Genomic DNA, 16,552 nt, shown 5'->3' with positions numbered 1-16,552 from the left:
CTTTAACTGTTAGAAGTTTGTTATGTACTACATAAAATTAACACCCAAACAACCATCAATAAGTAAAACCAGAAATTTAAAGCAGCTATCACAACATATTCAGACCAATTTTGCCTCCCTGCTCCCTTTCCATGGAGAGATTACCCAAAACTAATTTGTTGGTCTCTTCTAATTTGGCTTCAAGCACTTGATCTTGTTCAATCTGAGTCTGTTCTTGTTCTTCTAATGTCATCCGCATATCTTCAATGATTTTTTCCTTTTCACGCAGAACTGAAGATTTGAAAATAAATTTACAGATGAGCTCCTTCCTAGGTCCCACCATTCTCTCCCAAAGAGCCTTCATTACAAGTCCTTACCCCCATTCCCTGAGATGAAAAGCTCTATTAGATATAGGGCATCTCTACTGAACTATCTAAATCCAAAATTTAGTGATTCTCATCAACTTGATTTAGGTGTGCATTTCAGGGTTAACATCAGTCAGACTGCGGCTTGTATTATGTGAGAAATTAAGCATTGTTCAACTGCTAAATGTTTATCAAACCTGCAGAAACTGTTCATGTGTTAGTTCATGTTTCAGTGTTTGATTTTGTTAAAATGGCCAACTAAAATGGCAAGTAAATACCAACATTTAATAAGTTAACACTGATACAGCAAATCTACACTTTCTCTGGGGCTTGTATTTTGTATTCTGAGACTGTCTCTTTGCTTTCAAATATACCTGCTAATAATGATTCAATAAAAATTAGTTCCCGACTTTAAAATATTAATGTCCAGGTTGGGGTTTCTCAGTATTTTAAAATATAAGTATACAAGACTCTCCAAATTCATTAACATGACAACTCATTATGGTGCCATTCCACACCAAAAAAAAAAAAAAGGAAAAATAATGGCTTTTTCTGACCTTTATGTGATTTCTCATACTGCTTGGAGATTTCTTCCAGCTTCTTATTATTCAGCTGTTCCTAAATACCACAGTGAAAGCAAAAATCAAAGAAAATGTGTTGAAAGAAACAAATATACATGCTAGAAATGAATAGCTTTTCATTCTGAGCTTTAATAAGAAATGTATAAAGTATTTAAGACAAACAGTCCAGATTAAATAAGTTTTTAATATAGTGTAAAGGACTATTCAAGCTGATTAAAAAAAAATTTTACAGGAAGACATTGCCACTAACATATCCAAGTGTCACTAAACAGAATCAGGGTATCTGCAGGTATTAAGTATGTATTTACCAGGCAGATTATTCTATTTAAAACAATTTGACAATGTCCTGCAGTGAGAAGTTCTTTACACATCTTTCATTCATCCATTAAAATTAATTTCAGCTGGCTACTCTTATTTTTACCATGATTTCTGTAAGCTCTCTCTTGTTGCTTGGAAAACTTGCCTCATTAATGGATTAGTCTGAAAAACTAAGAGCAAGTAAAATTTTAAAAAATAAAATACCTTTTTAAGTTGCAGGATTGTGCGCTGTTTGATCTCTGATTCTTCACTAAGCTGGTTTTTAATTTTCTGAAGTTCATTAACTTTGTTCCTCAGGGATTTCTCCTCAGATCGCATTGTACACACCTGTAACAACGCACAAAGACAGCAGGCAAAGCTAACATTTAGCTATAAGCCTTTTACAATCTCTGTAAGTTATCTAAATAATCAAATACTTTAATTAGGAGTCAAATTTTTGCAAGCATCTCAGCTAAATCTCAGAGACTGAAAGTGCACTATACTATACATCCTTCATAGGGAAGGATTTTCACCATAGAGTATTACATTTGGTAGGGGGTGGGGGGGGGACAAAATGAAACAAAAAAACAAACCCCACAACAGGAAATAGCCTATCGAGCTACAAATTCAGTTGTCCTTTAAAAAAAGAACCCAACTGTTTTCTGACATGTGATCCCATCCACTCCTTGCTACTTCTCAAACAGAGGATTATACAGTGAAGGCTGAGTAGGAAAAGGTCCTCAAATCCTAGGCTGCTGGGGAAGACATTAATACTTTAAGGTTTAACTTTGAAGCCCCAACTCTTGCAATAGTCTTTTGAATTTTAAGTTCTTGCAATATCCCATGAGGTTTTAAGGAATCCTACTGCTTGATAACTAAATACTAACAATATCAGTAAAAGTTATTCCATTTCTTCTTCTCCCCAGCCTTAAGAAAATATAGCTCATGTTTTAAAATGTCTCTAGAAGCTAATGGTTTCCCGTTCTGATTAATCCAGCTTCTCCTCCCAGAGATCAGCATTTTCTACAAGTCTGAAGCCTGAAGCTTTGAAGTGAGCACAAATAACAACGTAAGGCTACTGTTGTTATAAAGATTATGAAGTCCTTCTCCATAACCAGATTAGCCATAGTTTTCACAAACTTTTCTCAAGGGTATTAATAAAATTTACTTCCCCCCTTCAATATCTGTACTAATCTGTGTTTTCACATCTGGTCTTATCTTTAGCCTACAGCTTCAATGACAATGTAAATTAAGATTCACTGTTACTCTAAACGTATAACTCAAAATAGCCTACACAGCTAGAATAGCTACATTCATAGCCTGAGTTTTGTGAAAACAGGTTTTAATAACAGAAACCCAAGCATAAACCTGCAGAAGAAACATCTGGCCTATGGTTACCAACCTCGTTTTGTACTTGTTGAATTTGTTTCTTGGCATCAGAAAATTTCTCTTTCAAATCTGTATATTCTTCCTCTTTCCTCTGCAAGTCTTTTTTTAAACTCTGTACAAGGGCAGAGGTCTCAGAAAGATCTTTACGTAGTCTTGTGTTAGAAATTAAGAGACAAAAAACAGTGTTACGCATCTCAAAGAAACAGCTTCTACATATTAACTCAGGCTCTTGGACTGCTGTTTTTATTAATGAACAGAATCTCAGATTTATCAAATCAATTACAAGCTTTATAATTTTACTTTTGGATTTCAGCTTCTTATTACATGATCCTGACGTAACTGCTCAGATTCACTTCTGAACTCTGCAATTTTTTTATTTTTTTTTTTTTAAGCACAGTAGAGCAACCATTAATGTCATTAGGTGTCCTTACAAAGTAACAAAATGAACAAGGTTAATATTGAGTAAGTTTAAACTTGGTATCTATATCCCAGACCCTTTAAGTTTAAAAATAAATAAAAATCAAAAGAAAATAGAAAAAAATATCATTGCAACAAGTACTGCTGTTACAAGTGCTACAAAGTAATTAAGAAGTTTGATCGGTTTATTTTTAAATGGTCATATTTATTTTTGAAATAAGTAAGACATCTTGGATTTTTACTTTAAAACTAGTAGAAGGTTTTTTAGATTCTATAACTGACAAAACAAAATAAGGCCCCACGAAAGGAAAACCTTTCAGAGCTTTACAAGCACAAGGTCAGGGATCTTCAGACCTTCATGTTAAATTGTACTTTAGAGTTTATGCAGGTACCCACATATATGGCACTAAAGGAACCCTAGTAAGGAGAAGGGCTACATATCATCTTAAAGCTATTTTTACATGATTGCAATTTCCTTACCATGTAGGAAATATAATCTCTCAGGTACATTTAATCTCTTATTTCTTAAAGATTTAAGAAGTAGAGGGGGCTGGGGGAAATTCTACACTCCTACACCCATTATTCCTTCAGGTTCTTACAGTAGACTCTGTTCACATGGAATAGCTATTACCAAAACCTGTTGTTTACTCCCTAGGCTTTTTTTTTTCTCTTTCTTTTCCTTTTAACCATTCAGTCCTTTCAAAAGAAAACATTGCCTGCTTTTATACAAGTTACAGGATATAACATTAAACTATACATCATTTCCTCCAGAAAGGGTACGCGACATAAAACTATTAGAAATCCCCAAGTAATTCTTTATTTCCTTGCATGCTCCTCTTTCCCCCTACAATAGTTCCACATGATTTAGATCTATATTTTTGAAAGAATACACAAACAGGTGAGCAAAACATAGCCAGCAGAATATGCAAATATAAAATTCAGGTAGTGTATTAAAAGTTCTTAAAAAAGCAGTTTGGTTGAAGTTGATAAACTGATGTACACAGAAGCTAGTTTTAACTCATAGCCCTTTGAGAGTAGACTCAAGTTATCTCATTATTTACTTACAATTCTATAGATCGTATTTGCTCATCTTCATTTTTCTCCTTTTCCTGAAGAGAGTGTTTCATGTTCTCTAAGCTGTTCATCAACTGCACAACTTCCTCCTTCAGATTTGCTTCTTGATCATTTAATTCTTTCAGTTTTTTGTCTGAATTGGCACATTTCTCTTGCAGAGCTACTGTATTATTTTCTAGATTTAAAATAATAACTTCTTTTTCTTTAAGTACTTCTTCTAACTTTGTTATGATGCCATCTTTAGCTCTAAAAGCCTCCAAGAGGCATTCAAGCTCTCTTATTTTTCCCTTGTAGCTAGTCACTTCCTGCTCAAACTGTGCAATTACTCTGTGATCTTCCGCAGCCCGTTTTTCAAAAGCCTGTGTTTTCTTCTGTATTTGCTCTTGTAACTGATTCATAAGATCTTTTTCCTTTACAGACTGACGATCTTGATTTGCTATCTCATTTAATTTTATTTTTAGTTGATTGTTATAGTTCTCGGTGTCATCAAGTCCCTTCTTTAAGTGTTCAACTTGTTGAAGTAGTTCTTGAATCCGCTGGCTTTTTTGTGAAGAAGTCTTAATAATATTTTTGCATTCTTCCCAAATGCTTTCAATACTGCAGTAAAAGGAGCTCTCCCATTTCAGATCTGCTGCAGAAGCAGTTTGGGACTGCATACATACAGGACTCATTTGAGCTCTCTCTGGTTCATATTTTTGAGAGTCTAAGGAATCCTTTAGATTAATTAAATCAATATCCATAGCATAAGGCTCTAAGTGACATTTATACAACTCATCTACTTTGGACTGCATTGTTTTAATTTGTGACACTTGATCAATTATATTTTGTTTGGCACCTTCTACTTCACTATTTAGCTGAATAATCTTTTCTTCTTGTTCCCTATTTATAATTTTCTGTTTGTCCAATTCAGAAACAATCTCCTCATAGTCAGCTTGACACTGCTGAAGTTCTTCACTTAAGCCAGAAGCCCTTTCTTCAGAAGCAGAGAGCTTGAGATGCAAGTTTGTTATCTGCCCACTGAACTCTTCTTTTTTGTTTTTTTCTCTTCTGCATTGTTCTTCAAGTGCAGCTAGCTGACCTTCCAAGTCTTCAGTTCTTTCCTTCAGTGCTAGTATCTCTGCATAGTTCTCAGGAGTATTTGTTTTCACATATTCAGTTATCTTTTGCTCTAGAGAGTCATCTTCCCCACTCTTCTTCATATCTCCTAAAAATATCCAAAACATGCAGCTCAGGTTGATTAAAATCAATAGTACAAGTCACTAGCAATACCAAACAGCAATTACTATATGGAAAATGGTCACCATCTGAAAGCCATACCCTCATATCATATGGCATAAGTCTTGAAGTAGTTAAAGCCCTCTTAACAGTTTAACATGCAATAGCTGCCTCTTATGCTTCTAGACGTAGTTCGCAGCAAGAGGTGTTCAGAAGCCTTAAAGAACACTTTGCCATGGCTCTATTCCAGCCTTCTACTCTGCACCACTAGTAGAAAAATCTAGCTAGTTTTACTAATATGTAGTAACACCTATGAGCTAGATAACATTCACAGTTACATCTAGTTTCCACCTTCACTGGTCCAACAATCCCTTTAATACAGCCAGCAATCACCCATTCTACATTTAGATGAACAACAGTATCCTATACTTTTCTGAGAAGTTTCGTTCATACTCTACCCCCTTACTGTAAAAATGAAGCTAAAAATCCAGCACAAGCTTTTCGCTTAGTATTTGGGACCTTCCTCTCTTCTTTTTTCAATTGGTTTCTAAGCTAGATATAAGGATAATTATTTATGCCACACCTAATATGTTGTATGTAAAGTTCTCCCAGAAAGATGTACAACATTCCATCACAACCCCAAATTTCCATAAATATTTTATTAGCTTAAGACTGGTTTTTCCCTAAGTAATGAGCAATTCTAAGATCACATGCATTTTACCACCTTCAAAATCGACTCCCAACTGTATTTCACACAAGTGTTTTAGAATCCAACTGCGTCCATTTAGTAACACATATGCTATGTTATAGTATTAAAATCAGGCCTGGCTATCTCTAAGGATTAGATTGTCACAACTGTGTACTCCAGGGAGATACTATGGATTCTTGTGAGTACTGCAAGTACAGTGAGGTGGAGTTTGGCAGTCATCTCATTTTGGGAGCATTAAGCACAGAGATACATGTATACCACATGGAAACATCCGCTGAACAGATCCAACAAGTTTTATAGAGACACTAACTTTGAGTTACTTACAAAAAGTCATACTGAAGTATTAGCAATAGTGTTTCCCATCTCAATTCAGGTCTTGGTTTTTGATTATTTTTAGAGTGATTAAATTGTGTCCATAGGACAATTTTTTCTTCCTGCTTTTCTGTACCTTTTCTTTTCTGTTCTAATTATACATATCAAGTGCTCCTGCTAGGTCAGACACAACAGCAGCTTTAGTTTGGCTTCTAAAGCCATGCTTCTAAACCCTACAAGATTAAAAATTTTGAACTGGGAGATGGTTTTCTCTGAAAGCCCAGTTGTATAGTACCAAGAAAACATATCAGACAAAATACTATGTATTCTTCACACTGGACATGAGTTTCACATACTTCACTAAAAGGGAAAGGTGCTGAGGTATCTTAAGACATTTTGTGATCCAAGGTGGCAAGATGAAAAAAGTAGTAGAGCTTAGCCCAACACCTATAGTGAGAAGGGTGTGATCATTCACAAGAGGAATTAGAAGTGATCTAGGTGCTTTGCACTGACAATCACAATCATGCAGCAAAGCAGGATAAGTATTAGTGCAAGAAGATACGTGATAATCAGTCCAGAAGCTTTTTGCGCAGAAAGTGCTAAGAAAGAAAAAGCCCCACCCCAAAACATGGGAGGCAAGTCCTAGAGAAGAGTACAAAAACCTGAACTTCAAGACAAGATAACCTATCTTCTCCCAAAATAAACTTTGGTCACAGGCCATTAGTGTATCTAAATTCTATGAGTAAGCCACCACAGTGTAGCTGTGCTCATTGTTCTATTGCGCCAAGTACGTTTAACGAGAAAGGTTAAATGTAAGTGTATATATATTAATACATTTCATCATTATGGAGCATCTAACAACTCCGTTTTTAAATCAGATGCCTTATATTCTCAACACCCACAAAAGAAACATATTTAACATTACTGAATAGCCTGTTCTTCCCAAAAGAAAAATCTCACTGCTGACATTAATTAGCACTGTTAGTTATCGACTTTAATTTCTTGTTTGAGAAGAGCTATCACGTTTCTATTTTTTGTTTGTTTAAACAAGCTTCAGTCACAAGATTATAGCAAACTGACTACTAATCTGGTATATGAAGGAATCTACATCAGCTTCATTTCCCCCCTTCCTATAACATTTATATAGGTGGCACCACCGAAAATGGTCATGGCTAGGATCCAATATTCATCCCAACCAAAGACAGTAGAGACAAATCAGAGATGCATCTGGTACAGAAACAGGAGCTTCTCTTAAGACAGACTTCAAATGACACTTATTTGAACAAGTTGTACAAACATCACAAATGCCCTACTAGATCACACACCATCAGTTGACCCAGCCTAATATTTTACCTCCTTTTGCTACTATCGGTAGGCCCAGCCACTTCCTACAGACCTTACCTGACAGAGAACAATTAGGAATGTTGGAGGAATACAAGACAATATATGCCTGCTTAACCCTTTCGGTATCTATGTATGAACCTGTTGGCTGTTAGCTTGTCTAACCACTCCTGGAATCCAAGAATTATCTGCCTCTCCCACCTTCTAGGGCAGCAAATATTATAAGTTCACTACCCACTGCATGAAGTGTTTTGTTGCATAATCTTAAGCTGATATTATGCTAGATTGAGTGTTCCCTTGTTCTTTCACTGCAGAATGTAATGAAAGACAGTCTGGCATTCAGCTTATTCACCATCTGTAACCTCAGTTTTCTGTGATCATGTGACTTTGACAAGTCTCCTTTTAATACGTTTTATCCTCTTTATGGAGATAGATATTTTCTGCTTCCTATTTTTAACCTTCTTTCTCTTTTTCTATCCCATCCTCACCCAAACAATGCCTGGAAGATCTTACTTGCACCTATTCTTCAGAAGGAAGGCAAGAAAGTCAGGTACACAAAGGGAAGACCATTTTCCTTTTACATATGCTTTCCATAGTTCTAATGAGAAATTGAAGCCTAGCTGTGTCCTGAAGTCAAGATAGAGGCAGGCAGATCTTACAAATACCATTTTGCACAAGTCACTCCCATATAGCTCAGTCTCACTGATCAATAGACTTTAATAAAGTGGATAGCGTAAGCAGCAGTGTCCTTTTAAGTTTTCACCCTTATCCTTGAAGGCCTTCAACTGCAGTCAGTTTATTCACCTCATTCTAAAAAGACTGCTAAGCTCACAGATAAAAGTAAGGAACGCAAAAAGATTGGAATGGAGCTGCACAAAATGTGTCATCTGTGAACTGAAAATAATTTTACTTCCATTCAAGTGGAAAACTTTTCTCCTTTGCCAACACTGCCACCTTGACCAGAGCTGGTGTGTTCACAGCACGCATACAGAATGAAACATCAAGTTTCACAGCACATACTGTATGACTAAACAATCAGTAAGTGACTGACACTTTTGATGCTTGCTTAGACAATTTTAAAAAACTTGAGCAGGAGATGCTACTTTCCCAGAAGTCCAGCAACATCAAGTTTAGTACAAAAACAACTATTAAGAAATTGCTTAAGAACTACAGCTGAGTCTGCAAGTACATTAAAGATGAGAAAAAGCAGCAGAAAGGAAAGAGTCTAAAAACTAACTTTTATTTTAAGCATTTAGGAGTGAACAGTATAGGACCTTCTGAAAAACAGATGATATTTACATAACAGTTACTTCTATTTACAGTTTTAACATAGCAGATTTTCTCCTCATAACATAACGTTTACGCTTCACAACTTTTCGCTTCTGTTCTGGAATAGTAATCAAGTTTTTTTGGAAGACCCCCTGTTGAGTGATGGTAGAAATTGTACCTTTCTTTGTAGGCGGCTCTTCTTCCACAGTAGGCCTATTTTCAATGCAACGTTTTCTTCCCACTTCCAATACAGTTTCCTCACAATCCTTGAATTGGCTGCTTTCAATCACTTGGTCAGATTGCTTTCCTGCCAATTTTCTTTTAATGGTAGTTACAGTGCTGTCCTGTATTAAAATAAGATCAATTACTTTGAAGTTTTACAAAGTGAGCACTTAAAAGGCTTAATAGTCTTTTACACACAAATAGTTTTACAAAGCTATCTGGGTAACATGTATAGGGGTTGTCATAGGAACAAGTCAGTTACAGATCAGTTACTTAAACCAGAAGCAGGTACACCTTCATATACTAATAAGCACAATGCTTTGCACTGTACAGAAAGCAGAGCAAGATACTAGGAAACCACAAAATGCAAGACTTTCATATAAGAGGAGTTTGTTTTACCACCTGAAAACAATTTCCAGTGTCAAGAGTTGATGAAATTCCTGATTTGTTCAAAGGGCAAGTGGTCAGGTCTACAAGTTCATCATTTTCTTGTCATAGTTGGTAGAGTTGGGAGTTTTAATAGCCTTCAGCAAAGCCACAGATCATTTTTATCATGACAGGTCTGATTCAATTTGAAAGCCTAGTCAGTTCTATCACACATACGGTAGGCTATATATTTGACTAAGAATAAAGTTGCTTTACTTGCAAGATGACACAAGTGGCAAGCCATGCTGGTTGCCAAGGACCAATTACTCATTTTAGGTACTTCATTAAAAAAAAAATCTATAGAACAGACTTGAGGTTTGTGGTCATGTTTTAAGTTTCATGCCACGCAGTCTCATAGAAAGACTAGACAGAGTTGGAGCCTTGCTCTTGGAAGGAGTATTAATATCAAGCAGTCATCATAACTCTTACCACTCTCGAAGCATTCATACTATTGAAAAGCTAAGTTGCTGTGGGGCAGAGAGGGGCAATAGAAGATTAAGTATGGTCAAAGCCTTAAGTTTACAGTGGAAGAGAGAAATGGATCAGAGTGCTGACTAAGTTCCACTTAAAGTGTTCTCAGAACTATTTCAGGTTACTAGACATCAGGCTCAAAAAAACACCTAACTGCATGTTTTGATTTTTTTAACCTGTGTACATTTAACCGAGCTAGTGTTTTGGCATTCAGCAGCTAGCAGTAGACTAGCCAGTTGCAAGTTTTATCAAATCACATCAAAAGCAGATACCCTGGCCATCCACTCTTAGTTCAAACTCTGTTCTATATATTAATATTATTGGTCTTGCTTTGAAAGCGGGTGTGCATGATGGTGGTGGGTGGAACACACTGATTTTTGTCACCAATTTACACAATCACCATCCTTCTCACATTATTAACTTCTAACTTCAATTAAATTTGACCTTTTGCTGCAGCAAAACCTCCTTTCCTTCCTCTTCCATTCAGGCAAAAATAAAGAGACAGTGATATAATCCCTCTGTTCCCACTGCTTAAGTCCTCCCAGTTTGAGTTTTTTTTGGGGGAACTGTTTTTTTTTGTTTGTGTGGGTTTGTTTTTTTTTTTTCCCTTTTTTTTTTCTTCTTTCTTTAGACTGGCTCTTCAGAATCTCATCTACTGTCCTCCAACTGCTTCTGAAAGTCTCATTTTTCACACACCCCCGCACATGTTTTGTGGTAACTTTCAATGCCAACTCACCTGCTACCATTTCAAGCAAGTAGCAATTACTTACAGAAAATTTCAAATTTTCCAAAATAGTTAAGTTCATTATAAACATAGATTTAGATTTTTTTTTGTATAAAGAAAATTGAGATGTCTAAGACTTACATAGTCTTTTACGGTTTCTTCTAAATGGGATATCAAATCTTGTAGTCTCATAATAACATCATCTTTTTGCTCCACAATGTCCATTAGTTCTTGAATCCTTTTATTCTGTGTATTCATTTTCTTGGAAAAGAAAGAATAGTAGTTCAGTCAGTGTTAAATTGTTGAACTATACCATGCATTTAGAAACAAGATCAGTTAAGCTAAGCTTGATACAAAAATAAAAAAGCTAGAAACACACTATAATAGCATTTTAAGCTACTGGAATTTTGTATTAAAGCAAATAATTTTGCACAAATTGTTCCTTGAGAAAGTTACCTCAGTTGCTTCTTTAAGCTGCTCAGCAGACTCATCTAATTTGATCATCTGCATTTCAAAGTCTGTAACAGGAAAAGAAGCTTGCATCAAATAAGCAGCTATTACATAGTTCACTCAGTAATCCATTTTTCCAGATCTTTTGGTACCTCAGTAGCTTTTGGGCAGATTTTTTTGGGGCTTTCTCATTAGTAACATTGGGCCTTGAAACCCATGTAAAATATAGATCACGTCAAGAGACTTCTGCTGAAATCTTAGTATGAGGTATTGCTACTTTTGCTTCTGTGAACGTTCCACAGGATTCCTGAAAACACTGCATCAGCAAAATGTAAAGTGTGGGGATTACAATATAACCATGAAATTAAAACTCAATAACATTGACATTTTACCCCACAATTGAGAAGCCTGCAACTGACAGTTTTAAGTGTTGTCTTAAAAATGAAATAACCAAGGCCTGTGGAACTGTTCAACTTGAACATACACAAACCAATTGGTTACCACCTCTATACATATGATTTGGTGCCAAAATCCTGCTCAACTGGATTATTATTTCTATTTTACAGTAGTCAGTCATTTTTTTCCTGCCTTGCACATCACACACTCAGCTTACCTTTGGTTTTCTGTGTCAGCTCTTCTTCAGTTTTGGTTAGTTCTCTGGTTTTCTTTATCAGCTCTTCTTTGGTCCTAGTTAGTTCAGTGGTAATTTTTCCCAGCTGTTGTTCAAGCCAACCTATAGCTTCCTGTGGGTCCTCTAGGGACAAAATGTATCTGTGTGCTTCTTCTGCCTGCTTTTTGATATCAATGACATCATTCTGCAGAGAATCAACAATGCCCACAAGATCAAAGTAGGTGCCTGGCCCTATACTACATTCTTCATCCTGAAAGATAATTTATATCATTTAGAAATGGCAAATAATTACACAATAGCCATTATTTCTACATAAAATCTGGAAGACCATTGTGAATTCAAACATATATGTACAGTTAATTCTGGCTTCAAAGCCGTCTTGTGGGTTCATATGCAATTTGATTGCCAATTTCTGTCTACCTTCACATGCAAGTCTCCATTATCAAGTAATAGTTACTTTATTTTTATAGCATTTAATGACCCACCATCACATTCCATTTTATGTCACCACAAAAGCATCCCCCCCAAATTTAATATAAAAGCTAGTATTTTTTTTTAAGCAATGAGAACATTGAATGAACACACAAGTGAACTTATTTAGAAGGAATACATCTGAAATTTTCATATATCAGTAAAAGTTTGTGAGGTGAAATAAGTGTGTGGTAGCTTACAAAATTAAGTTGTACTCAACACGCTAACTTCGTATCTTTCATCTTTGTTTTTTAAAAACAAAGGGTTCCAAACTCACAAAAGCTGACCTCAAGTTAAAAGTCTAGTTATGGATTAATTGTATATACAATTCTCATTGCTTCAGTTGCAGCTACAACAGCCTTAAGAGGGAAGAAGTCTCTAGGACCACTCCAGTACAGTCCATACATGAGGCCTAAGAAGTCAGCTTCAAATACTTTAAATAGGCACTTAATGTCATGCATTTTATACCATACTTGCAGGTTTTCCCCCAATTTCTTTGTATACAATAATTTTCACTTTGTGTTGCAGCAATGCAGAAAACCCCAAGGATTCCCAAATGCATACCCAAGGCTCAGCAACTACCCCTATTAAATGTGATAAATATATCTTGCTGAGGATACAGTTACACAGCATGCAATTTCTTGAAACCATCCTTCTAATCCCTGAGACATACCATCACCGTAACAGGTACTCAGCAAAAGGAATGTTAGGGGCAGGGGTCAGGGGGGAGGAGGGGTGATAAAAATACCAGAGGTCCAGCTTGTTCACTGCAAGGCTGATCCTTTAATTTATTTTCTTCATCTGCATTTTTAGTATAACCATTTACAAGTTCCTTGAAGATTTCCAGGCGTCTTTCAGAATTTTCTTCAAGCCGTTCTCGTTCATAAGAAAGGCACTCTCTATAGGAGGAAAAATAAGTCAGCTAAAAGCTAGCCAGTATGAGCTGCTAAGAAGTTATTAGTACAGCTGCCTATAAACAAAAAGATTTTTTTTCTTTATTTTAACAAAATAGAACAATACACAAAACAGTGTTGCATCACCAAAACAGAAGTATATTTCCCCCACACATACCACTGAAGAAGGAGACAAATATATACACAGATTATGGATAACACTTAACTACAAGCATTTTTTCTAAGCTTCTTGAGCCAGAATACCCGTTAGTATCACTAAGACTGCGGTAACCAAAGAATTTGCAAGTGTCACTCTTTGTATAAACATCCTATCAACAAAGCTCTTCTCTTAGGCAGAGCTCTACAGATTCCACCCACCCCCCCAAAAAAAAAAAAAAAAATCAAAGCCTTTCCTACACAGTATTTTTCATGAACTCATAGTCCAAACAAACTGATATATTAACAGAAGCAGTAAGTCTAGCATAAGAGTGTCATCTCCTATGGCCAATAGACAGATTTAAGAAATAAGTGAATTTACTTTCTTTTTTTTTAACCAGTAACTTTGAAAGCACTTGAAGCTAACTTACTTGAAATCTGTTTCCCGCTCAGCAAAATATTGGGTAAATTCTTGTGTCACTTCTTCACGAATTTTTAGTTCCAGCATTAACTTATTCTTCTTTTCAGTAATAAGTTTGTTCTTCAACTCTTCTATGAGACTCAGCAGTCCCTAGAATTACCATTAGTATTAAGTTTTTCATAAAGAAACAGTTTCCCAGAAATGAGATTTTTCCCATTCCTCAAACACTACAACAACACTTTACTCTTCCAGTTGGCAAAAGCTCTTCCAGTTCTTTTATTAGCTTATTCATAAACAGGAGGATTCATGAGTAGATTAAAATACCTGTTTGGTACTAGCACACCAATTTATAAGTTTGTACAGAGTAGGCATTTGCAAAGAACATTAAGTTTATTACAAGAGTTCTTGAAGATGTATTAAAAAACAGGCTTAACCTCCACAGGATTTGGCTCTTGTTTTCCAGATGCTCATTTTTGGGGCAATATTAATGAAATCTCCACAAAACAGTCTCTAGTCCTCTGTTCCCTCCTCCTTGTCTTCCCTAGAACTGACTAAAATTGCTGTTCCTTAAAGAACAGTTTTCAGAGTTTTCTTGTGCATAGAATACAAAGGAACAGACTTCTGTATTGCTAAAAACCAGGTAATACTTGCTGTGCATTGACCATAGGTTACCAAAACGAGAGAAAGGCAGATCTGCAATTCTTTCTGCTCAGTCTGTATTTAGACACATTTCATAGAGCTTTCCCACAATAGGCACTAAGTCATGAGTAATCCCACTTTCAGTTCTTAACACTGAATTTAGGCAGCATAAGGGTAATCAGAAAAAAAAAAAAAAATAGGTGAGAGATGGGGGAAACCAGGAGAAAAATACCTTACTTCAAGACTCCATGCTACACTAATTCTTAAAGTAGCTCTGGCACATACCATATACTCTTCTTCTCCAATAAGAACTTTATTTTCTTTGTGTTTGTGGACTGCTGCTTCTCTTGACATATTATGCTGTTCCTCCATCTTTTCATCATCATCTTCAATCACATCTTCTAAGCTCCTGTCCCATAGGATAGTAGGTCTTTTCCTTGGGACTGGCATTGGCATTTTAGTGCCACTGAGTAGTGATGATTCTCTTGCTGATTTCTGGCCAAATGACTGATCTTGGGGAAGAACAGACGTGTCCATAACTAAAACCTACACAGAAAATAAAGGACAAAGTAATCAGTATTTTTTAAACCTCTACTGGCACTTCCAAGAGATACCTGTTGCCCTTTCCTACAAGTCTCCTGAGCATAATACTCCCCCAGCCTATCCTCTGTTCAAAGTCACTACTTAGACCAGTTTCTAGCTAGAGTACAAAGGAGTCTATAGTCAAACCCTTCTTTTGATCCCAGGAACACCAAATTTCACTAGCTGGACAGCCTGCAAGAGGGTTGCCACCTCATGCACCCACAGATTTCTGTATTTCATATATTTTGAGTTTCTAGTTGCATTACACAAATGTCACCTGACAAATTTTATTTCTTGAAAAGCTGTATCACCCTTATAGTTTGCTCCTTCTAGTTTTGTACATAATCTGCTTAGATGAGTCCACATTCCAAAGGCCTGGATCTATTGTTCTTTGAACATATCTAACTGTCAACAGATGTTCTCCATGCCTTCCATTAAGGCTGCAGCACTGATCCCCAACACTTTCATCTTCCAACTTTGCCAGGGTTATATCACTGCACTTACCCCTACTCATTCTGCTTAACCTCCACCTTCCCACTGAAGCCTCTATGGACATAAACACCGCCTTTCAAACTCTCCTTTGGTGCTCAACATATTTTATCAATACTTCAGGTGAGCAGTACTCCAAATTAAAATAGCAGTAGCATATGAGGCAGCTAGAATTGCTCCTGGGTGAGAGCATGAGTATAGAATAAAAGTTTACCTAGATCTCAGATCACACTCCAAAGAAACAAAAACTTCCCAACAAAGGCTTTTAAAAAGATTTACAAGGAAATAAAGCCTGCCTAGGAGTAATTAGAAAATATGATTGTAACACGAGACAGAAGAATCCAGTAACTAAATTCATATTCTTAAATATGAGAGAACCCATTATTTAAATGCAAATTGTGAGTACTGATCAACAAGATAAACTACAACACACTTACTTTTTGCGCAATGGCCGAGAACTTCAGCACATTGAGTGTTTCATCATATGCTGAAGCACATTGGCTTATGTTTACTATCATGTATACCTTCCCCTTTCCACTGAAGAATCCTTGAAGGAAATGAGTTAACTTACTTTCCCGAAAAGGTATGTGCTGCTGCAACCTTTAAAGACAAAGGAATAGATGACCAGAAGTTTAATAATTTCCAATTAGTGTAAGAGTTATCCAGCCTGAAGACTTAAATATTTATAAAATCAGTATTCCTTAAATCAATTAAAATTGATTTGGCCCAGATACATCTGTTTGAAGAGATTGTGTGGCTGTTGTGACTGCCATTATAGCCATTATCTCATATAGGCTATAGAAATACAATCAATGGGAGCACTTAAACCAAAAGCATGTTCAACATTCAGCCTAGGGTAGGTCAGATAGCCTCATGCTACACCAGACTATACCCCATCTCTCTCTTCTCCTTCCCACATTCATGAAAAGGACATCTCTAGTTCTAGGCATGCAGTATCCAACATAATCAGAGTATCTCTCATTCAGTATCCTGCCTCTGAGAATGAACGATAGCAAGTGCCTAGGCAAG

At 36.2% G+C, this 16,552-nt stretch overlaps 1 protein-coding gene across 1 annotated transcript in view; it reads right to left on the bottom strand.

The window, feature by feature from the left end:
- The window catches only part of KIF20B (kinesin family member 20B), a 41,866-nt gene that overhangs the window by 11,909 nt on the left and 13,405 nt on the right, over nucleotides 1–16,552 (bottom strand). The window contains exons 13-25 of the mRNA XM_068398815.1: nucleotides 15,961–16,123; nucleotides 14,738–14,998; nucleotides 13,824–13,963; nucleotides 13,092–13,242; nucleotides 11,855–12,122; nucleotides 11,248–11,309; nucleotides 10,933–11,052; nucleotides 9,127–9,292; nucleotides 4,094–5,306; nucleotides 2,625–2,763; nucleotides 1,448–1,570; nucleotides 902–962; nucleotides 145–270 (exon numbers count right to left, since the gene is read on the bottom strand). Of these exons, the coding sequence (XP_068254916.1) occupies nucleotides 145–270; nucleotides 902–962; nucleotides 1,448–1,570; nucleotides 2,625–2,763; nucleotides 4,094–5,306; nucleotides 9,127–9,292; nucleotides 10,933–11,052; nucleotides 11,248–11,309; nucleotides 11,855–12,122; nucleotides 13,092–13,242; nucleotides 13,824–13,963; nucleotides 14,738–14,998; nucleotides 15,961–16,123 (2,993 nt within the window). The remainder of the gene's footprint in view (nucleotides 1–144; nucleotides 271–901; nucleotides 963–1,447; nucleotides 1,571–2,624; nucleotides 2,764–4,093; nucleotides 5,307–9,126; nucleotides 9,293–10,932; nucleotides 11,053–11,247; nucleotides 11,310–11,854; nucleotides 12,123–13,091; nucleotides 13,243–13,823; nucleotides 13,964–14,737; nucleotides 14,999–15,960; nucleotides 16,124–16,552) is intronic.

This window comes from Nyctibius grandis, chromosome 4 (genome assembly GCF_013368605.1).
Source record: "Nyctibius grandis isolate bNycGra1 chromosome 4, bNycGra1.pri, whole genome shotgun sequence".
Taxonomy (NCBI): domain Eukaryota; kingdom Metazoa; phylum Chordata; class Aves; order Nyctibiiformes; family Nyctibiidae; genus Nyctibius; species Nyctibius grandis.
Note: the sequence above shows the minus strand (reverse complement) of the source record. Positions and strands in the feature narration are given on the sequence as shown.